This window comes from Chiloscyllium punctatum, chromosome 40 (assembly GCF_047496795.1).
Source record: "Chiloscyllium punctatum isolate Juve2018m chromosome 40, sChiPun1.3, whole genome shotgun sequence".
NCBI classification, from domain to species: domain Eukaryota; kingdom Metazoa; phylum Chordata; class Chondrichthyes; order Orectolobiformes; family Hemiscylliidae; genus Chiloscyllium; species Chiloscyllium punctatum.
In genome coordinates this window covers 10,192,630-10,217,255 of record NC_092778.1, presented here as the reverse complement: position 1 = coordinate 10,217,255, position 24,626 = coordinate 10,192,630, and the positions used below count along the sequence as shown (strand labels likewise).

At 40.4% G+C, this 24,626-nt stretch overlaps 2 protein-coding genes across 3 annotated transcripts in view; one reads left to right on the top strand and one right to left on the bottom strand.

Annotated features, from left to right (window-relative positions):
* chlsn (cholesin) overlaps positions 1–24,626 on the top strand; it is a 416,204-nt gene that overhangs the window by 82,864 nt on the left and 308,714 nt on the right. The gene's annotated exons all lie outside the window — the stretch shown is intronic.
* Positions 5,348–24,626, bottom strand: part of LOC140464335 (G-protein coupled estrogen receptor 1-like) — a 30,866-nt gene continuing 11,587 nt past the window's right edge. Inside the window, exons 2-3 of one of the 2 annotated variants that reach the window (XM_072559276.1) lie at positions 15,626–15,705; positions 5,348–7,425 (exon numbers count right to left, since the gene is read on the bottom strand). In XM_072559276.1, coding sequence (XP_072415377.1) covers positions 5,729–6,802 — 1,074 coding nt within the window. In that variant the 5' untranslated portion in view covers positions 6,803–7,425; positions 15,626–15,705 and the 3' untranslated portion in view covers positions 5,348–5,728. The remainder of the gene's footprint in view (positions 7,426–15,625; positions 15,706–24,626) is intronic. The other variant, XM_072559277.1, reaches the window with a different exon arrangement.

Genomic DNA, 24,626 nt, shown 5'->3' with positions numbered 1-24,626 from the left:
CTGCCCTGCCTTATTTCCCAAGAGTAGGTCAAGGTTAGCAGCTTCTCCCGTAGGTACATCCACATGCTGAATCATAAAATTGTCTTGTACGCATTTATGAAATTCCTCTCCATCTAAACCTTTAACACTATGGCAGTCCTAGTCGATGTTTGGAAAGTTAAAATCCCCTACCATAACTACCCTATTATTCTTACAGATAGCTGAGATCTCCTTACAAGTTTGTTTCTCAATTTCCCTCTGAGTATTAGTTACATGAGATAGCTTTGGCAAATACAGTCTAGGAGAATCCAAAGTGATTTTATAAATACATTAAGGAAAAAAGGGTAACTAGGGATAGAATAAGGCCTCAAACATCAGCAAGGTGGCCTGTGTGTGGAGCTGCAGGAGATGGGGGAGATACTAAACGAGTATTTTGCATTAGTGTTTACTGTGAAGGAGGACATGGAAGATATAGAACGTGGGGAAATAGATGGTGACATTTTGAAAAATGTCCATATTATGGAAGAGGAGGTGCTGCACGTCTTGAAATGCATAAAAGTCGATAAATCCCTAGGACCTGATCAGGTGTATGAGAGAACGCTGCGGGAAGCTAGGGAAGTGATTGCTGGGTCCCTTGCTGAGATATTTGTATCATTGATAGTCACAGGTGAGGTGCCGGAAGACTGGAGGTTGGCTAATGTGGTGTCATTATTTAAGAACGGTGGTAAGGATAAGCCAGGGAACTACAGACAGTGACCCATTCGTAGTGGCAAGTTGTTTGAGGGAATCCTGAAGTACAGGATTTACATGTATTTGGAAAGGCAAGGACTGATTAGACATAGTCAGCATGGCTCTGTGCGTGGGAAATCATATCTCATGAACTTGTTTGAGTTTTTTTTTGAGGAAGTAACAAAGAGGATTGATGAGGGCAGAGCGGTGGATGTGATCCATATGGACTTCAGTAAGGCGTTCGACAAGGTCCCTCATGGCAGACTGGTTAGCGAGGTTTAATGTCATAGAATACAGGGAAAACTAGCCATTTGGATATAGAACTGGCTCAAATGGAAAAAGGCAGAAGGTGGTGGTCAAAGGTTGCTTTTCAGACTGGAGGCCTGTGAGCAGTGGTGTGCCACAAGGATCGGTGGCTTTGTCCACAACCTTTTGTCTTTTATATTAATGATTTGGATGTAAACATAGGAGGTATAGTTAGTAAGTTTGCAGATTACACCAAAATTAGAGATGTAGTGGACAGCATCTGAGGAAAAATGCTGTCACTGTCCAACCTATCTTACCCTCCTGGTCATCTTATATGTTTCAATTAAGTCGCCTCTCAACCTTCTTCTCTATAATGGGAAGGTCCTGGGGTGTGTTGCTGAACAAACGTACCCTGGATTGAAAGTAGAATCGCAGTTCGATAGGATATCGAAGAAGGCATTTGGTGTGCTCTCCTTTATGGGTCAGAGCATTGAGTATTGGAGTTGGGAGGTCATGTTGTGGCTGTACAGGGCATTGACTCAACCACTTTTAGAATATTACGCATAATTCTGGTTCCCTTCCTATCAGAAGGATGTGGCGAAACTTGAAAGGGTTCAGAAAAGACTTACAAAGATGTTGCCAGGGTCGGAGGATATGAGCTACAGGGAGAGGCTGAATAGGCTGGGGCTGTTTTTCCTGAAGCGTTGGAGGCTGAGAGGTGACCTTCAATTGAGTTGAATTTATTGTCACGTGTACTGAGGCACAATGAAAAGCTTTGTCTTGCGAGTACTACAGTCAGATCAGAGTTAAGTAGCATAGGTAAATCAATATTAGGTAAACAGCTGCAAAAACAAAATCACAGGTACAGGCGAATGTTAAGAGTTTGTGAGTTCATTTAGTATTCTAACAACAGTAGGGGAGAAATTGTTTCGAAACTGGCTGATGCGTGTGTTTAGACTTCTGTACCTTCTCCCCGATGGTAGAGATTACAGAAAAACATTGGCAGTGTGGGATGGAACTTTGAGAATGCTGGTGGCCATTCCTTGACAATGGGCCTGGTAGTTGGATTCTATAGATGGGAGGTTAGTCTTTATGATTGTCTGGGCTGAGTTCTCCCTCTCTGTAACCGTCTCTGATCTTGAATGGTACAGTTGCCATACCAGGTTTTGATACATCCAGACAGAATGCTCTCGATGGCCCACCTGTAAAAGTCGGCAAGAGTATTCACCGTCATGCCAAATTTCCTCAGCTTCCTGAGGAAGAAGAGATGTTGTTGGGCCTTTATAACCAGTGCCTCCACACGAAGAGTCCAAGAAAGCTTGTTGTGGATGAATACTCCCAGTAGCTTGACACTCTCCACTCATTTCACCTGTGTGCTGTTAATGTGTAGGGGTGCATGAGTAACATCCTGCCGAAAGTCAATAACGAGTTCCTTGGTTATGCCGGCATTGAGAGCTAGGTTGTTCTCAGTGTGCCATTTTACTAGGTCTTCCATCTCCCATTTGTAATCTGTTTCATCGCCATCTGAGATTCGACTGACAATGGTGATGTCATCAGTGAACTTGTAAACGGCATTAGTCTGGTATTTGGTGACGCAGTCATGGGTATTTAATGAGTACAGTAGAGGGCTGAATACGCACCCCTGGGGGGCTCCAGGGTTGAGTGTTAGTGAGGATGAAATATTGTCCCCAATCTTCACTGATTGTGGCCTATGGGTCAGGAAACTGAGGATCCAGTTGCAGAGAGTGGTGCTTAGTCTGAGATCACTAAGTTTAGTAATCAGTCTCGAGGGGATAATAGTGTTGAAGGCTGAACTGTAGTCAATGAGTAGGATTCTTACATAGCTGTTCTTGGTGTCAAGATGTTCTAGTGAGGATGAAAGGCAAGTGACAAGACATCTGACGTGGATCTCTTGTTTCGATAGGCAAATTAGAGTGGGTCAAGAGTAATGGGGAGGTGGGAGTTGATTAATGTCATGACCACCCTTTCAAAGCACTTCATGACCACCGAAGTTAGGATCATGGGTGGTAGTCATTGAGACATGCTGCATGAGCCTTCTTAGGCACAGGGATGATGTTAGCCCTCTTGAAACAGGCAGGGACAGTGGCCTGCTGCAGGGACAGGTTGGAAGATGTCTGTCTGAGTCTCTAGTTTGGATCGATTTGGTCCTTGGCTGTCTTAACCTTACAAACTTCATGAGGGGCACGGATAGGATATATATAGCAAGGATTTTTCTCTCAACTGGGGGAGTCCATAACCTGAGAGCATAGGTTTAGGGTGAGAGGGGAAAAATTTAATAGGGACCTAAGGGGCAACGTTTTCATGCAGAGGGTGGTGCATGTATGGAACGAGCTGCCAGAGGAAATGGTGGAGGCAGGTACATATTTAAAAGGCATCGGGATTGGAATATGAATAGGAATGGTTTAGAGGGATATGGGCTGACAAATGGGACTAGATTAGGTTAGGATATTTGGTTGGTATGGATAATTTGGACTGAAGTGTCTGTTTCCGTGTTGTACATGCCTATGATTCTATAACCCTCTCATTTCATCCCAGGAATCACTTAGAGTCATTGAATCATATTTGAGTGAATCTTTTGTAAATTGCTTCAAATGCAGTGATGTCATTTGAACTAAGAGACCAAAATACACAGTGCTGCATGTACTTTTCTTCAATCCTGGTAAAACTCTAGCAAAACTTTTATCACTGGAATTTGTAATGATGCTGTTGTACAGCTTGCTCTGTGTTTCTGTCATGAATGTAGATATACCATAGACTTTTCAATTATGAGGAATAACGATATGAGTTAGGTTGATTCTATTAAGAATATGAAAACTAGAAATTGGCAGAGACCATTTGGCCTTTTACAGCTGTTGTGCCATCCAGTGAGATCACAAGCAATTTTCTAACTTAGACCTACCTTCCCATGTTTTCCCCATTCTCTTAAACATCTTAGTATGCAGAAAACTATTTACCCATGTCTTGAATATACCTCATTACTGAGTACAATATATACAGCCCTCGAGGTGAAGAAATTTTTTCTCATTTGGGTCCTAAATGATCCACACCTTAATATGAATTGTGATCCTCTAGAATTCTGGATTTAAAAATGCATGATACTTTATGTTCTTTATATCATTCCAAATTTATTTGTTTGTTTTTAAAGTTGAAATGTAACATCTCGAATTGATTTTGCTAAACATTCTTATTCATTCTGGTAATATTGAACAATTCTCTGGTCAAGCTGCGGTTCTTTCATATTCATAGGAATTTATACATAGCAGTTAAATATGAAAGTTGTGGCTCAATGGGTCAGAAGGTCATGGGTTCAAACACCACTCCAGAGACTCGAGCATGCAGTCGAAGAGAGTTCTGCAGTGTCAAGAGATACAGTCTTTTATGGAGATGCTGAACTGAGCTGCCATCTGCTTCTTCAGGTGGATATCAAATCTCCCATGGCACTACTTGGAGGGAAAGGAAGTTTTCCTTAGTTTCCTCATCAGTATTTTGTCTTTATCCAATTGCATGCAAAAGACATCATATGCAGAAAGTCTGAAATAAAAACAGAAACAGCTGGAAATACCCAGTAGGTTCAGCTGCATTATTTTGGATAGCAAAACAAAATTAATATTTAAGGTTGATGAACTCTCATTTTCTGTTTTTACTTCTCCAGCAGAAATTATTTAATCATTTCACATATTGCTGTTTGTAGGAGCTTCTGGGTGCAAACAGGCTGCATTTCTTTTATTGGAACAATGCATACTCAAAATACTTGCTTTAAATGATTTTGGAAACACTGAGGTTGTAAAAGTTACCATATTTGTGTAGGTACTTCCTTCCTTTCTCTCAATTCTTTTTGCCTTTCCTCTCAAGTTTTCTTTTTCTTCTGTTACCCACGTTCTCCCACTTGTATTTTTGTTTACCCTCTCTCTTTTATTCTATCTGTCTTATTTTCTCCTTCATAAATTACAAAAGCCAAATCTATTTTGAGCAGTTTTGATTATCTTTCACTGGGAGATTACTTGAAAATTGAACTCCATTCACCCTAGTATTAGTTATAATACTTTAAGTGATTTCCATCCATGAACTCCTCATCCATGTTTTCGATTTAGTTTGAAGTTTGAATATTTGGTGTTGGTATGACTTTAGATTGTTGGCTGGAATGTCTCACCTTGATAACACCATGAACTTTTCATTCACAAATACTGACATTTTTATTGCCCCTTAGGCTTTTCTGTTAAGTTGTAATGCTTGATCAGCAAATACGACTTTTGAAAACTAAACATATACTGTCAAACTTAGTTTGTATCATTACAATTGTAGAATGTACATATTTAAATTATGGTATAATTATTTTACAAACCATGCAAAATTTAATAAAATTATTGTGTTTTTCATTTTCTGTCCAAATTAGGAGAGGAATTATTTTGTGGACTTTTAATATCTTTATTAAATATAATTCTGTTTTAAACTACAAGCCTTAAATAGTAACATGAACAAGTGCTAGTTGATAGTTTCCATATGAGTAAACAGTTTGGTGAATGTGACAAACACAGAAAGAAGATGCTGCCATCTATATCCCAAACATGTTTAACCAATGCCTCCTTGATTATCTTGGAATTAATTTCTATTATTGTGGTTATACCAACTCACTTTGAAGTTGACAGCTCTGGAAACATTGCTTTCAACTGTCAAACTGCAAGTTATAATTAAAGAAAGTTGAATGCACTTTTGGCCTTCTAATAAATACTTTTGTTTCTAACGATTTCATCTACTATGCAAAAGATTCCTCTGCGGTTACAGGAATGTTCCAGTTCAAAGTGTTGTTGCAAAGCCGATAAACTGTAGACACATTTGCTTTCTTTTTCATGTATAGGCGAAGCTTGTCTCGAAATGTTTCCCCAAGAAAGCTATAAATCATGGGATTCAGACAACTATTAGAAAAAGCAGCCAGGTTGACAATATGACGTGTAAGCGGATAATAATGCCCCATTGATTTCTTGAAGGAAACTGATGAATCCTTTGTGCCTTGTAGGAGCTGAAGACTGATGAAAACATTTTCAGGTAACCAACAGATAAAGAAAACCAGAACAACTACAACAATCATACGAAGGGCCTTCTGACGTCTTGGCCAAAGACGATTGTGTTTCTGGGCTTTTGTGAGAATCCGTACAATCAGTGAATAGCAGAGTCCAATGATAAAGAATGGGATGACAAATCCAAGAGTTACTTCCAACCATTGAATCTCTGTAACATCTGCAAAGCAAAAGTGAACTTCCCCGGTGTGGTGTGCTTGTACCACAGCAAATGGCAACATTGCAGCCAGGATGGATGTCAACCAGATCAGGCTACAGCTCCACTTTGCATGCTGCAAGGTTCGGAGTGTGCCAGATTTCATTGACTGTGCCAGGGCAAGGTACCGGTCGATGCTCATCCATGTGAGAAAGAAGATGCTGCTGTACATGTTGATTTGCAGGAACAGAGACATGAAGGTACATAGAATGGCTATGTCATAGTACTTGTCATTCAGATTGAATACCTCAATGAGCGAATCTGCTACAAGGATCAGGTCAGCTATGGCAAGGTTTACAAAATAGAGATCTGGGATGGTCATTTTCTTATGATCATTCAAGTTTACAACCAGGATTAATCCATTCCCAATGAAGCCTATGGGAAATAGAAAAACTGTATACAAGCAAGATAGAAAGAGGCTGATACTGTAAAAATGGCTGTCACTTTGGTTTTCTGTTACATAGCTACAGTGTAAGGTTTCATTACAGTAACTGGATTCATTTAGTTCACTTTCATTGGAAAATAGTAATAATTGTGATACTAGTTGCAATTCCATCTTCAAAGGCCGCAGTAAATGTTTCAAAAATTATGTTTTGAATGATCCAGAAGTAATGCTTTGGTGCTTTAAGTATTTACACTTGTTTACATTGATGCATTCAGTCAATTCGACCTAATGTGTCAAAAATGCATCTGCCATACTTTATCTGCTGTTTGGAGAATCCAGTGGAACACGACTTGGATCCTGCAGTGGCATTGTGGTTTTGGTCAATAGATGTAGTTTTCGTCACCTTCAGTTCAACATGCATCTCTCTGGCCTTCATTCAGGAAAGTTTACACATTTATCAGTACACGTTGGAGAAAGTTTAGATTTGGTACTGGAAAGCTGTGTGTGTCTGCTTGTGCATTGGTTGCTTTTCTGCCCTTTGACTGCAGATCGCTGTTCTTAATAGTTGAGGCCAAGCACTCGGGCTGCCAGATAAGAAATTCAGACCAGATACTTGCATTTGCGTGAGGTGGTCAAGTTCTAACATCAGGCATTGGTGTTTTGATTAAGCAGGTCCAGTGGTGACTGCATCTCACTTGTTTGGTGAGCTGAAACCTTTAGGCTTTACTTTGGATTGGCTTCCAATCGATAACTGGCTGTAAATCCGATCAGACTACAAACTCCCAGTGAGCATCCTACAGTTAAGAGAAATATGAAGGAGAGAAGTAAATATGGATCAATATATTTTGTACACACAATAAGACAGTTCCTCATCAAAAGGGAATATTGTAATATGTGATTGAGAACCTTTTTTCTATTGAGTGAAGGTTAATCTAAACATGCATTTTGACATTTGTAAAGAACATACTATCCAATTATATTAGCAAACTGAATGAACAATAATGTACCACTTCATGTACTTGAATAAAATTCAGACACTGTGATGTGCACAGCAGAGAAGTTCAAAGCAAGGTCAGAACCTAATATTGAAATTTGTAGATGCATCTCCAACAATAAGACAACAATTATATAACTCAGTTGGGCTTAGTTTGGAAATGTTCATTAAGGAAAGAAAGTTGATCAATGTTTACTGTAAATATCAGTTTGGAGGTAACATGTTTCTGTTTAGCACTTAAGTTGTGGCATAATCTATTTAGAAGAACAATAACTTGAACATTAAAATTATATTTGTAAACATAATTGCAACACAATTATGTTTGTTTCTAACATTTCTGTTAATTACCGCTCAGTACTGAAAAAGAGTTTCAATAAAGAGCTGAAAGATAGCTGCTTAAAATCAGGAGTTTTCTTTTAAGCTAATTAATACTCTGAAAGCTCCTGCAGTAGTGTGGAGATTAGCTTGTCATCTTGAACTAGGGTATGGCATTATTTATGTCAGTATAGCACAAAATTATGACAAAGCAAACTGATGATGTGCAGACATTCGTAGTTTAAAAAAGACAAATCATGTCTTCCTTTCATAAGCAGTGGAATCTTAACACAAATTCAAAAAGGAAATAAAAGTGCAGAGTGTGAGGGTTGCCTTTTGGTAAAATTGTATTGTGTTTACATGAAGTAATTGCATCTCTGTGTAAAAGCACAGTGAAGGCCATAAAGAATTTGTTGCAGGAATTTGCAAGACCTGTATCTACTGGAGAGTTTAACGAGTGAATCTAAGAAGTTGGAAGATTTCTTGCTTGGTTGCAATTGTTGTGTATGGTCTGGAGTAAGGAATGATTTCCTCAGGATTGCAACACACAGGTTGATAGTAACATAATCAAAGTTATTCAGCACCTTTCTTATAAAAAAGTCTAATTAATCATCATTCACCTTTGTGTCAGTCTAACTGAAAACTACAAATTCCATGTAATTGCTTCTTGTGAGAAGTTATTTTGGAGAAGTCTCATTTTCAAAATGTATTCTTGAGTTGTAACAAGGGAAAAAAAATCACACATAAATGAGCTGAAGACATTTATTGAAAACTTTATTTTTCTAACCACCATTTAATGATATGTTGTTTGGCTTTCCTAGTTTGTTGCTGTACTGCACATTTCTAATACTTTTGATGCTGAAACTTTAATTTATCAACTTGGTGAAGAGTCACCTGTAGGGGCTTAGATGTCCATTTCCATTCTATGAGACATTATTGTATTTTGTGAAAGTATTGATTTTATAATCACTGTGTGACATCCCTCCAAATCTCTGTAATTGCTCCACCTCTAGTAACCCATGCAATTCTGACTTTTATATATATTCCCACTTGCATTCATCTCCACTATTGGTGACTGCTTTCAATTTCCTAAACCATTAGAACGCCTACTGTATCCTTTCTTCACACTCTCCTCCTTGAAGACTATCTAAGACCTATATAGTACCTTTGACCAAACTTTTTGTCACATGTCTCAATGTCTCCAGTCTTATGTCCAGAAATGTTTAACTACTTGGGCTCCCATGAAGTACCTTGGATTATTTTACTACAGTAAGGATATTATGTTGATGCGTTACAAATGTACCACTTCTATTTTTACAATGTAAGAAAACCATAGTACTCAAAGTGCTTTCCAACCATGCCTTTTTTAAAGGAGTGCAGTCTCTGTGAAGTAAGGAACCAATGAAGTAAACCAGATCAGTTGTTAAAAAAAGACATCTGAAGGGGCTTCTGATGCCTCCTCCAAAGAACATGATGTTTTTGTGTTTTCAGTCAACTTGTGCACAATAGCCTGCAAACAGCAAAGGATATTTGTTTTGTGCATTTGTTTTCATGGTGTTTGGCCAAAATATAAATGGTGACTGGACTCTTCAGAAAACTGCATTTGTGGGTTTGAATAATGAATTGAAATGGTTTGAATCTAGTTGGACCACCATTTTTTGGTTAGCCTTGATTCTGTTTTTCAGTCTAGTATGAACCCATGATTTTCCACCTCAAAGCAAGGGGTGTTAGGAATTTCATTTAAACTGGGAGGAGAAAGTGAGGACTGCAGATGCTGGAGATCAGAGCTGAAAATGTGTTGCTGGAAAAGCGCAGCAGGTCAGGCAGCATCCAAGGAACAGGAGAGTCGACGTTTCGAGCTTAAACCCTTCAGGAATCAATATAACTGTTTCCTGAAGAAGGGCTTATGCCCGAAGCGTCAATTCTCCTGTTCCTTGGATGCTGCCTGACCTGCTGCGCTTTTCCAGCAATACATTTTCAGCATTTCATTTAAACTGTCAATATATTGTTAACTGTGATTTGATAACACATTTTCACGACGCTCTTAAACAAAATATCTATCATAATTTAGTCTTGAACTAAGTTACCTAATCATAGCAGATGGTAATTTTTTTTTTGCAAGAATCCTATCATTATGAAATCCATAGCCTATTCAAGGTTGCTGCACCAGAAAGAAACAACAGATCTCGATTTATGTTTATTACTATTTGGAATAATCAGTATTACTATAGATTGTAATTCCACAACTCATCGTGTGAAAGGGTGTAGGGGGCAGATTCAGTAGCGACTTTCAAAAAGGATTTGGACACACAACCTCGCAATTCTTTTCCTAAGCATAACAGATTTCATTGGATAGTTATTTTCAAGAGCTGACACAGCTACAGTGAGGAGCTGTTCCCTGAGCTTTATTCCATTGCCATTTCAGATTTCACATATTGAAATATTCATCCACATTTAAAAAAGATCTTTTGAGGATTCTTCTCCCAACACAGTTTTTATTTCAATCACAAGCAAAGAAAAAATCTTCTGAGTTCTTGCTTTGATCTTTTGATTATCTTAATTCAATGCAGTTTAGTAAACTTTAGTAATCTCATTATCTCACTGGCTACTTCTTATAATACCCCCTTGGTGAAATCCATCAGGAACCAGGGATTTACCAACTCTCAGCTCCAACAATTTACTCAGTACTACTTACCTGGTAATTGTTATTTTCTTGAATTCCTCTCTCCTTTTCAATTCTTGATTTACAACTATTTCTGGAATGTTACTTGGGTCTTACGTAGTGAAGATAATGCAAGATATTTGTTCAAGTCATCTATCAGCTCCTTATTCCCCATTACTAATTTCCCAGACCTATTTTCTATTGAGCCTGGATTCAGGGTCCACGTCACTGGAGTGAAACGTTTAGCCACGACTGTCTGACCCAGTCAGAGTCAGGTTTGTGGCAAGACGTGTGTGAAATCAAATAAGCAGCAGGAAGGAGATTGTGCTGATTATGATTCAAAAATCAACCTGAACCAAAAGGTTTTCTCACCAGGAACACGTTTCCAATTTTGGGAGAATGGGTGCCTTAAATATAGAATAATCAGCAATAAATACAAAGCAAATTCAGGAGATTTACCTTTTATTCAGTGAGTCATTTTAGTTTCATAGGTAGTGACATATTAATGTCTGTATCTTCTGACAAATGCAATGGCCAAGATCTGATCAGTAAGCTTGCATTAGGGAAGAAGGTTAATGGATCATGTGAAAATGTCAAGCCTCACATTATGATGGTGATGTTTTTTGTAGTTTGGCTTAAAGTGTGAGATTGCAATATATTTTTCATCTGCTTTATTCATGAAGCAGTACTCTCTTTAATTATAGGTGATTACTGCTTTGCTTTACTGAATTATACATACATACTTCATACTTTGTACTTTTGTGAAAACACTACATCAGTTCTTTACTGTTAATTGTTTTTCGAATGTCAGCACTGCAACAATGCCGGAAGTTACTTTATGCACAGGTTCTGCAAATGCCAACAACCAGACATTTTGTTTCTGGTGTTAGCTGAGGTAAGAAGACTGCCCAGAACAATGATGGTGTTTTTAAAATCAGATGGTGGAAATAACCTGCAACCTTCTATCAGTATCCACTGTTTTCAAACTTCTTTCCAACTTATGTGTATGAATTAAAATACATGTGCAGATCAGGTGAATTGGCCGAAGGGCCTGTTTCCACACTGTAAGTAATCTGATCTAATCTAATCTAGTCTAAATTGCCCATGGGTTAGGTGTGTTAGTCAGAAGGAAATGGGTCTGGGTGGGTTACTCTTCGGAGGGTTGGCGTGGACTTGTTGGGCCAAAGGGCCTGTTTCCACACTATAGAGAATCTAAATTTTTAAAAAAATGATTGGCTAGAAAAGCATATTAAACCTTATGTTTTGGTTTAATATGTTTGATAAACTGGGTTAGCAGATCACAACTTCACTTGCTTGAGACATGCAGAAGCAGGAATATTGACCATTTCCTCATAATCTCACTACCGTTCACCATCAATATCAGCCAAGACACAACTGGCAGCTCTAAATCAGAGATTCTGTGTTCAATTTCCACTCCAGAGACGTCTGCATATAACTTAGGCTCTTACAAGTTTCATTGGTTACAATCATATATACAGTTGTCTCAGATGCATTGTTGTAATGCCAACACTAAGCTCAACATCTCCTTCTCAATTGTGGAATATCCCTGTTGATGAATATTCAACTTCCTGGAGAAATGCTCGATAGCTCTTTCTATCTTCTCATTATCTTCTTGTAAGAACACAGCACTGACACCCACATCATTTACACGAATAGCAAGCTTGAATGGCTTTGTGTAATTAGGGGTGGCTAATACTGGGGCAGTAATTAACACAGCTTTCAGGCTGTCGAGTACCTTCTGGCAGTCTGCTATCCACTGAAATTTTATGCACTTCTTCAATAATTCAGTCAGTGGAGCAACCACACTTTTAAAATTTGATATGAACTTCCAATAAAACCCACTCAATCCCCGGAATTGTAGTACTGTTGTCTTTGTTGATGGTATGGGAAACTCCCCAGAAACCTTTGTTTTTCCTTTTCATGAGGCCATCTGTTCATGACCAATCACGTGACGCAGGAACATTACTTGGTGAATTGACTTCTTATTGGTTTATCACCAAGCCTGCCTTCTGAAGTTGATGGAATAATTCCAATAGATGCTGCAAATAAACCTTCCATGTGTGGCTAAAACTCTTCAGGTTATCGATGTATGCCACATCTGGGTATTCCAGAATTTACTTAATTGGTTAGTCTTTGAAATCTATGTTTTATATCAAATGCTATGGCTTTAAATTGCTATAGTCCATTTGCTGTTACGAAAGCCAAAATTGTCTTTGCTCTTTTGGATTAAGATACCAGTATTCTGAGTAAATCCATCCGAGAAATAGAAATTGCTCGTCCCACCTTCTCAATACAGTTTTCTAAAAATGGGTTTGGATGTGAATCAGATTTTGTAATTGCTTTGATTTTGTGATAGTCTACATGCAATTGTTGGGTACCATCCAGTTTTGGCACTATTGTTATGGGTGAGCTAGAATCAATTACGTTGTCTTGAAGAATGTGTTCAATCTCTTTTTGAACATGCCAACAATGTGGGGTTAAGTCTATAAGGATGTTGCTTAATTGGAAAAACATTTTCTGTATCTACATCATGCATAATTAAATTAGTACTTCCCAGCTTATTCCCACATATCATCCCATGCTATAGTAATAACTCTGTCAGGGCATTTCAGTTTTAAGTTGGAAGGTAACTCAATAATTTATCCCAATGTTTGAGAACTTCCTTATTTTAATTTGAGGAATATCCAATTCAGAATCCTCTGAATTTGGTTCTTTGCTCTGTATTCTAACCAGTAACACATTTTTCTTTTGCTTTCTTTTGAGCAAATTCACATGGCACATTTTGTGAGATTTCTTTCTAGCTGGAGTCCTGATCAACTAATTCACCTCATTCAAGCTCCTTTCAATTTGATACGGTCCACTAAACCTTGCTTTTAAAGGTTCACCTATCACTGGACGTAATACTAACACTTTCCATTAGCAAAATTGCGAATTTTGGAATTTAAACAAAATTCATTTATGGGACTTGGACGTCTCTGGCTGGCCAGCATTGATAACCCGTCCCTATTTGCCCATGAAAAGGTGGTAGTGAGCTACCTTTTTGAATTGCTGCTTTCCACTTGCTGTGGATTGATCTACAATGTTGGGAGGGAGGGAATTCCAAGACTTTGGTCCAACGACTGTGAGGGAATGGCGCTATAGATCCAAGTCAAGATGGTGAGTAGCTTGGAGGTGAACTTGCAGATTCCCAAGTACCTGCTGCCCTTGTCCTTCCAGATGAAAGTGGTCATGGGTTTGGAAGGTGCTATCTAAAGATCTTTGCTGAATATCTGCATCTTGTAAGTAGTACACACTGCAGCTACTGAGCACCAGTGGTGGAGGGATTGAATGTTTGTAGATGTGGTGCCAATCAAGCTGGTTGCTTTGTCCTGGATGGTGTCAAGCTCCTTGAGTGTTGTTGGAGCTGCACCCGTTCAGACATGTGGGGACTATTCCATCACCCTCCTGACTTGTGCCTTGTAAATGGTGGATAGACTTTGGGGTGTCAGGAGGTGAGTTACTCGCTGCAGTATCCCTCGCCTCGCTCTTGTAGCCACTGTGTTTATGTGGTGAGTCCAGTTGAGTTTCTGGTCAATGGTAACCCCAAGGATGTTGACAATGGGGGGGGTTCAGTGATGGCAATACTATTGAATGCCAAGGGGTGGTAGTTAGAGTATATCTTATTGGAGATGGTCATTATCTGGCATTTGTGTGGCATGAATGTTACTTGCCACTTATTGGCCCAAGCCTGGATATTGTCCAGATCTTGTTGCGTTTGAGCATGGACTGCTTCAGTGTCTGAGGAATCGCGAATGGTGCTGAGCACTGTGCAATCATCGATGAACATCCCCACTTCTGACCCTATGACAGAGGGAAGGTCATTGATGAAGCAGCTGAAGATTGTTGGGCCTAGAACACCACCCTAAGGGATTCCTGCAGAGATGTCCTGGAGCTGAGATGACTGACTCTTCATAACCACAACCATTTTCCTTTGTGCCAGATGTGACTCTAACCAGCGGAGTCTTTGCCCCCTAATACCCATTTATTCCAGTTTTCCCACAACACCTTTGTACCATACTCAGTCAAATGTGGCCTTGATGTCAAAGGCTTTCACACTCACCTCACCTCTGGAATTTAGCTCTTTTGTCCATGTTTGAACCAAGTCTGTAATGAGATCAGGAGCCGAGTGATCCAGGCGAAACCCAAACTAGGCGTCACTGAGCAGGTTGTTGCTGAGCAGGTGCTGCTTGATAGCATTGTTGATGACCCCTTCTATCACTTTATTAATGATGGAGAGTAGACTAATTGGCCAGGTTGGATTTGTCTTGTTTTTTGTGGACAGGACATAATTGGGCAATTTTCCACATTGTTGGGTAGATGTTAGTGTTGTAACTGTACTGGAATAGCTTGGCTAGGGGAGCATCACGTTCTGGAGCACACTTCTGCAGTACTATTGCCGGAATGTTATTAGGGCCCGTTGCTTTTGCAATATTGAGTGCCTCCAGCTGTTTGTTGATATTATGTGGAGTGAATCGAATTGGCTAGAGACTGGTACCTGTGATGCTGAGGACCACTAGAGGAGTCCGAGACGGATCATCTACTTGCCACTTCTGACTGAAGATTGTTACGAATGCATCAGCCTTATCTTTTGAACTGATGTGCTGGGCTCCTCCATCATTGAGGATGGGGATATTTGTGGAGCTGCCTCCTCTAGTGAGTTCTTGAATTGTCCATCACCATTCACGACAGGATGTGAAAATACTCCAGGGCTTAGATCTGATCTGTTGGTTTTGGGATCGCTTGGGGGAAGGTGATGGCCTAGCGATATTATCGCTCGACTATTAATCCAGGAGCTCAGAATAATGTTCTGGATTTGAATCCCGATACGGCAGATGATGGAATTTGATTTCAATTTTTAAAATCTGGAATTAAGAATCAACTGATGACCATGAAACTATTGTCAATGTCAGAAAAACCCACCTGATTCATTAATGTCTTTTAGCGAAGAAATTGCCATCCTTACCTGGTCTGGCATACAACAATGTGGTTGACTCTCCACTGCCCTCTGAAAGGGCCTAGCAAGCCACTCAGTTGTATCAATATCTAGAAAGTCACAACAAAGAAATGAAACTGGACAGATTACCTGGCATCGACAACAGCAAAAACACAAACAGCAAAGTCTTCCTCCCCAACATTTTGGGGCTAGTGCTGAAATTAGGAGAGCTGTCTCACAGACTAGTCAAGCAAAAGCCTGACATAGTCATTCTTATGGAATCGTACCTTACAATTAACACCCCAGACACCACCATTATCATCCTTGGATATGTCCTGTCCCACCCACAGAACAGACCCAGCAGAGGTGGCAGAACAGTGGTATACAGTAGGGAGGGAGTTGCCCTGGGAGTCCTTGACATTGACTCCAGGCCCCATGAAGTCTCATGGCTTCAGATTAAACATAGGCAAGAAACCTCTTACTGGTTACCATGTACCGTCCTCCTTCGGCTGATGAATCATTACTCTTCCATGTTGAACAACATTTGGAGGAAGCACTGAAGGTGGCAAGGGCACAAAATGTACTCTGGGTGGGGGATTTCAATATCCACCACCAAGATTAGCTCTGCAGCAGCACTACTGATCGAGCTGGTCAGGTCCTAAAAGATATGACTGCTAGACTGGGTCTGTGGCAGGGGGTGAAGGAACCAACAAGAGGAAAAAAACATACTTGACCTCAGCCTTACGAATCTGCCAGCTGCAGATGCATCTGTCCATGGTAGAAGTGACCATCACACTGTCCTTGAGGAGACAAAGTTCCACCTTCACATTGAGAATAACCTCCATTGTGTTGTGTGGCACTATCACCGTGCTAAATGGGACCGACAAAACTGAACTAGTAGCTTAACATTGGGCATCCATGAGGCACTGTGGGCCATCAACAGCAGCAGAACTGTACTCCAGCACAATCTGCAAACTCATAGCCTGGCATATCCTCCATTCACCCCTTACCATCAAGCCAGGGGATCAACCCTGGCTCAATTGAGAGTGCAGGAAGGCATGCCAGGAGCAGCATCAGGCGTATCTGTAAATGAGGTGTCAACCTGGTGAAGCTACCAAACAGGACTACTTGCATGCTAAACTGCATAAACAGCAAGATAGACAAAGCTGATAGACAGCCATTTCTTGGCTGCTTCCTGTTTCATCATGTGCTGTGATACTTTTAAATGCCGTCTAGCCAACTCTACTCACCAACTTCTCCTGAAATAATTTTAGTGGTCTTCTCACCTCATGCCTAAAACTAATCTGAATGGACTGAGTTTGGTCAATTCGTTTAGTCATCCTTAATGGCAAAAAGTACAAACAGAATTCCTTTATCCCAATCATCTGGATAGTCTTGACTATAATCCCTAAACATGGTTTTTAAAGTTTGATGCCACCTTTCTAATGCTCCCTGCAATTCCGGATGGTATGCAGTAGATTTTAATTGTTTTATTCCCAAGCTATCCATAACTTGCCTCAATAATTTTGATATAAAATTTGACCCTTCATCTGATTGTATCTCTGAAAAATTTGAGCAACTCTTCTGCAAACCTTTTACCTGTGATCGTGCATATTGGAATGGCCTCTGGGAATTTCATGGATACGTCCATTATTGTTAACAAATACTGATTCCCACTTTTCTTTTATGTAGGGATCATACACAATCAATTAAGACCCTTGTAAAAGGTTCCTCAAGTGCTGGTTATGAGTAATAAAGGTGCTGGTTTTAATACTGCCTGAGGTTTTCCAATTACCTGACTCGTATGACATGTCTGGCAAAAGTCAGCTACATCCTTGTGCAGTTCAGGCCTGTAAAAGTGTTTGTGTATTTTGGTTTGCGTTTTTCTTACTTCTAAATGACTGCCTACTGTTAATTCATGTGCTACCCGCATCACCACCTTTCTATAACCCACTGGTAATACAACCTGATGAACGTCTGCCCATTTCTCATCCACCTGAATATGTGATTGTTTCCATTTCCTCAATGAAACATCATTTTAAGATAACGACATTTGGGAATACAGTTAGATATATCTTCTGTGTTCGCTTTTTGTTAATATTGCTTCAGTTTTTCATCTTTCTATTGTAACTCAGTTAATTTCTTTAAACTGAAAATGTCCACTTTGTCCTCCACCCGTTCTTGTTTTTTCTCACTCATTCGATCAAACATGGTCTCTGTTAATTCTGCTTCAGCTTCTTTATCTGTATTCTTTGATTTCTCCTCTTGTTTCAATTGGTGGCTTTGTCACCTTGTTATCATGCGTCAGGAAAAATCCCAGGATATGCTTCCTTTAATACTTCAGTTGCCTGATTTTCCACTGGTTTTCAACCACAGTAGGCAGCAATCCTACTTGGGATCCAGCTATATCGTTACCAAGGACAAATTGTTTTCCTGGAGGTGAGAGTTTCTCCAGTACTCCTCCATTTTTCATTGGACACTCCAACCTCACCCGACGTAATGGAGCACTTCTCGCCTCACCATGAATTCCACGTACAATGACTTTTTCTGGCAGTAGTCCTTCTGAATTGCATATACCTTCATCTCTCAGCATCAAAGATTGACACGATCCCATATCTCTTCATACTGTAACTTCTTTACCTGCTGCTCCTGGCTAATGTGAGTAAACCTTACGTTCGCAAACAAATGGTTTAAGAAGATCTGGTACTTCCTTTTTAACCAACCTCTGACCAGGCTGTACATTCTGGTCCAGCTTTTTCACCTCCACTATGCTTTCCTTTACCACTTTAACAAAACTCACTGGCTTATTCTGTTTTCCTAATCTGTCTTCCAGTGTTTTTTCTAAGCCACCAATTATGTGACTTCATGTGGCCTGCTTTATTGCAGTGAAAACACCTGAGCCTTTTTACTTCTCTTCCCCCACCCCATGGGTTTCATTTTTACCCTTTAGTAATCTATCTGTGTTATCTTCACTGAGATCTACTTTTCCCTTACCACCTGAGGATTTCTGTTTTTCTCAATTTCTACCCCTCATGGATTGAAATTAATGTCAGAAGCCAAACTTTATTTTAGATTAGATTAGATTACTTACAGTATGGAACCAGGCCCTTCGGCCCAACAAGTCCACACCGCCCGCCGAAGCGTGACCCACCCATACCCCTACATCTACCCCTTACCTAACACGACGGGCAATTTTAGCATGGCCAATTCACTTGACCTGCACATCTTTGGACTGTGGGAGGAAACCGGAGCACCCGGAGGAAACCCACGCAGACACTGGGAGAACGTGCAAACTCCACACAGTCAGTCGCCTGAGGAGGGAATTGAACCCGGGTCTCTGGCGCTGTGAGGCAGCAGTGCTAACCACTGTGCCACCGTGCCGCCCACCAGTTATGAACTAACTCCTAATTATCAGCCATTTCAGCTGCTTATCTTGCAGTTAAACTGTCTGCTGTTCCACATGAGTTCTCACAACATCAGGAGGTGAATTTTTGAACTCCTCCAAAATAATCATCTCTGTAAGATCTATTTTTAATGCCCTTTTTGACCGACAAAAATCATTTTGTTTGATCCTTTCAAACTCACTGTATGTTTGACCAGGGTCACTCCTGAGATTGCTAGGGCTAAGTCTGTAGGCTTCTGGCAAAGGTTCATATGCACTTTCTTCACATCCTCATACTCCCCAGATACCTTCTGTGATCGTGATGCAACTATTTCATGAGCTGTACTTACCAACTTTTCTGGATCAACAAACCAACATGGTCACCAGCCACTTCATTTGTTTAGCCACTTCCTCAAATGAAATGATGAACTCTACATCCACCTCATCAAAATTAGATAATGCCTGGCTATATTTGAACAGATCCCCACCAGGCCTTTGGCTATGATGGTTTTGCTCACCCTCACCATCCTTCTCACTAAGCCTTTACCTCCGTCCTTTTAAGTCGCCTTTCCTGTCTAATTGCCAACTTCTGAAGTTCAAACTCTCTCTCTGCTTTTCTTCTCTCTCTTTCTCCCTTTTTTCTGTTAGAGCCTTCCTCTCCTTTTTGTTCTGCTAGGACTATCCTTTCCTTTTTGTTCTGACAAGGCTATTCTTTCTTTCTTCTCTTTCCTCTGCTTTTAATCATAATTAAAACTGTTTCAGTTCCTTTTTATGTTCAAGGAATTGAATTCTAGCCATTTCCAAAGGTTCCGATGGCATTTCCAGCAAATTTAAATGTTGAGCTATTGCTTTAATTACCTCCTTTTCTCACAAAAGCAACCCCAACTCTAGCTTGTCTGTTAATTCCAACAGCTTTGCCTTGCTGGCTTTTTGTAAAGCCACTGAAGTCACTCCTTCTATCCCCAGAAAACTCTTAGTGACTGAAAGAGCCATCACTACATAAAGCACTGTTTAAACCAGCCAAATTCAGCATCCAAAACAAAAGGCACTAACACTCGCTGCCTTTGAGTCCAAGAACCCTAAACCCAAATTGGATTTGTAGAATTATCCTGTCAAGAGACCTAAATCTGTTATGAACCAGGTCAGACTCCCTCACAATATTTTAAGAAGGTAGCCTAGACCATAATTTTTAAAAAAAATTTTACTGGTAGATATGAAGTGGGTGTTTCAGGCATGATGCAACTGGTCAAACCACTCAGCTTTAAGAAAAACAATTTATTTAAATGCTATAGTTGAAACAGGAACAAAAGAAAGCAGAATTTAGAATAACTTAACTACTGGAAAACTTAACCAACCAGATACAGCAACTTGACTAATTAACTGTTCCAATATAGTAATATCCCATAAACATAGCCCTTGGCAAAAAGATAAATTACACAGGTTCTTACAGGCAGGAGGGAACAACATCCAGAGAGATTTCAAAGAAAGTCAGTTAGGAATCATTTACTGAAGATTGCACCCCTTCTGCACTCCACAATCTTGTGACTACCACAGCTAAATAAAAAAACTAGAAAGCCCTGAACTGGGAGAACTAGCCAGTCCCCTTCCTTTGTTATATTGTTTTTTAAAAAAAAGTCTAAAGGCATTCTAGACTTTTCAGCCTTTACAATCTCTCTTCAAAAAAAATCCTCAAGACAAAATAACATTTTTAAAGGCATCAGAAGGTGAACATAAACAATCCCATGAAACCACAAAGAAGAGGACAGAGTTCTTCCAATTGTCATAGACATTGTTTATCTCTCAGCTCATGTCACTAAGAATAAATCATCTCAGCATTATCAAACTGCTGTTTGTGGGAACTTTCTGTGTGTAAGTTAGATGCAAGTCTGTTTCTTAAGCTCCAGAAGAACTTCATTAATTGCATCGTGCCTTGGGGCATCCAGAGGTCATAACACTTCAATATCGAACAGTTCTTTCTTTCTGGAGCATCCTAACCAACTGTAGTACCATTGTCCTGGATGAATTCAAGACCAGGATCTGACCTGAATCTTCCCAGTGTGCATAGTCACTGGAGATCTAATCCAGGATTTTCATCAAACCTCTTACTGTTCTTACTGAATCTCTTGCGAATGGAAACCATCAGACCGTACATAAAGTCAAAATGTGATTGCTCTAAAAAAAATCTAATTGTTACTTTTAACAAATAGTTCCTTTTCTATTTATAACCTCAGTCCAACACAAATTGCAATTACTTTTTAAACACTTATATTCTCTGGTGATTCGAAAGCTTCTCTCAAATTGAAACATGTCAGTTCTGGAGAAACATAACAGTTCTTGTTTTAGACTTTGAGTCCCCAAGCAATATGGAGTACTTTTAGATAAGGGTCTAACTACATGTTTGTAAATCATATTTGACATGTTGCTGTCAAATGAAATCTGTACTGTAGGCTCTCCTTCCACTGGAGATGAGGTTGAGCCCTTTCTCAACTCATTTTCTAGCAAGTATACCAACACATTTATCTTAACAATTTAAGTTAATTTTGAAGCTGAGTTACAAGAGCTGAAAGGACAAAGTAGTGCCTTACTCACATATACTATGCATTTCTAAAATTTTGATTCTACAAAGTAATCGTAATTTGAGAAAGGGACTTCCTTGTTTATTTCCATGGCTTCTTGGCTTCCTCCCTCCATTTCTCCACAACTTCCCCCTCCATTCGTTCTCTACCTCACAACAGCCCAGTTGAGAGATGGTGGCATAGTGCTAATGTCGGTGGACTGGTAATCTAGAATCCTACTTTTGGAGACACAGGATCAAATCCCACCATGGCAGATGTTTGGATTCAATGTAAAAATAAATCTGGAAATGTAAAAAAAAGCTAACTCACCCACTGTCAATTATTGTAAAAACTTAATGCCACTAATACTTAGGAAAGACAATCTGCTGTCCTTACCTGGTCTGGCCTATGTGTGACTCCAGACCCACAGCAACTTTGTTGACTCTTACTTGCTGTCTAGGCAAATCGGAATGCTTAGCCAGTAATGCTCATATTCTCTGAATTAATAAAAACAAACTCTGATTGAGAAGTACTGAGTCAACACATGATCTGAAGTGACGCCAGTGTCCCATCAACTGAAACTGCCATTGGGCACACACTTACGCATGCATGCATTTAATTGTTAGAATTAATTGGCAAGGGCTTTATTAAGCTTTATTATTCAAGAGTTTTATGAGCTGTTTAATTTCACAAAATGCTGACAATAATTGGACAAGTGGTCTATAAGACCATAAGATATAGGAGCAGAAGTAAGCGTTCTGCTGATCAAATCTGCTCCACCATTCAGATAGGTCATGGCAGTGTAATATACCATAGTATGATATTTAAATTAAGAAAGCTTGTTACTTGACAAGACCAGGTAATTGTAAATATTATTAACATACTTGAACAACAGCCTCGAATTTGAAGGTGGAATTAAAAATGTTGTGTGTCCTTTCAAATCATACCTTGCTACTAGTCAACGGAAGTTTCATATGTGTTTAGCACAACAGGTTAGAAATGGCAAATACATAAATATATCAATTAAGAGTTTTTCCACACACTTGTTATTTACTTTTCTGGCTAGGTAAAAACAATGACTGCAATGCTGGAAACCAGATTCAGGATTAGTGGTGGTGGAAGAGCACAGCAGTTCAGGAAGCATCTGAGGAGCAGTAAAATCGACGTTTCAGGCAAAAGCCCTTCATCAGGAATGAAGGCAGAGAGCCTGAAGGGTGGAGAGATAAGCTAGAGGAGGGTGGGGGTGGGGAGAAAGTAGCATAGAATACAATAGGTGAGTGGGGGAGGGAATGAAGGTGATAGGTCCAGGAGGAGGGTGGAGTGGATAGGTGGAAAAGAAGATAGGCAGGTAGGACAGGTCATGGGGACAGTGCTGAGCTGGACGTTTGGAACTGGGGTGAGGTGGAAATGAGGAAACCGTTGAGGTCCACATTGATGCCCTGGGGTTGAAGTGTTCCGAGGCGGAAGATGAGGTGTTCTTCCTCCAGGCATCTGGTGGTGAGGGAGCGGTGGTGAAGGAGGCCCAGGACCTCCATGTCCTCGGCAGAGTGGGAGGGGGAGTTGAAATGTTGGGCCAATGGGCGGTGTGGTTGATTGGTGCGGGTGTCCTGGAGATGTTCCCTAAAGCGCTCTGCTAGGAGGCATCCAGGCTCCCCAATGTAGAGGAGACTGCATCAGGAGCAACGGACATAATAAATGATATTGGTGATTGTGCAGGTAAAACTTTGATGGATGTGGAAGGCTCCTTTAGGGCCTTGGATGGAGGTGAGGGAGGAGGTGTGGGCGCAGGTTTTGCAATTCCTGCAGTGGCAGGGGAAGGTGCCAGGATGGAAGGGTGGGTTGTAGGGGGGGGGGGCGTGGACCTGACCAGGTAGTCACGGAGGGAACGGTCTTTGTGGAAGGCGGAAAGGGGTGGGGAGGGAAATATATCCCTGGTGGTGGGGTCTTTTTGGAGGTGGCGGAAATGTCGGCGAATGATTTGGTTTATGTGAAGGTTGGCAGGGTGGAAAGTGAGCACCGGGGCGTTCTGTCCTGGTTACGATTGGAGGGGTGGGGTCTGAGGGCGGAGGAGCGGGATGTGGAAAAATTGTGTTGGAGGGCATCTTTAACCACGTGGGAAGGGAAATTGCGGTCTCTAAAGAAGGAGGCCATCTGGTGTGTTCTGTGGTGGAACTGGTCCTCCTGGGAGCAGATATGGCCGAGGCGGAGGAATTGGGAATATGGGATGGCATTTTTGCAAGAGGTAGGGTGGGAACAGGTGTAATCCAGGTAGCTGTGGGAGTCGGTGGGTTTGTAAAAAATGTCAGTGTCAAGTCGGTCGTCATTAATGGAGATGGAGAGATCCAGAAAGGGGAGGGAGGTGTCAGAGATGGTCCAGGTAAATTTAAGGTCGGGGTGGAATCTGTTGGTGAAGTTGATGAATTGATCAACGTACTCGCGGGAGCATGAGGTGACGCCAATGCAGTCATCAATGTAGCTGAGGAAAAGGTGGGGAGTGGTGCCGGTGTAATTACGGAAGATCGACTGTTCTACGTAACCAACAAAGACACCTAGGGAAAATTATTTGATGACAAATTTGATATTAACTCTCCAATGAAGATCTGCTTGTTCGTTTTGTTTTCTTTCAGGGGAACAGTGATTTTATTGGAAATGATGTGCCTGTGATTTTTCAGTGACCTACCCCTATTCTATCTCCCTAAATCATAAAGATGGCTTTTCTCAAGAAAAATCACTTTTGATATGTTGACCAAGGTACCTTGCTACCTATGGGGTGTGGCTGAAAGATCATAAACACAACTGCTGAAGTAATTAGTGTTCATGGGCACAGCTGAAGATCCAACTTGTGGAATGGAATATTAAAAACTCATTAAGTCCTGTTTGCCCTTGCTCACTATTCCACCAGGGCTTCTCAGCTGACAAAACCTTGAGTTTAAAATTGTCACCCCTGTGCCTCCATGGCTTCCTCCCACCTATCTTTGTATGCTTTTCTAGCACTACAGCCCTCAAATTTCTGCATTTTTTCAACTCTGACCTCTTGTATTATTTCAATAGTAAATTCTCTAATAGTGGTTACCAAGACTTCATCTGCCTCTAC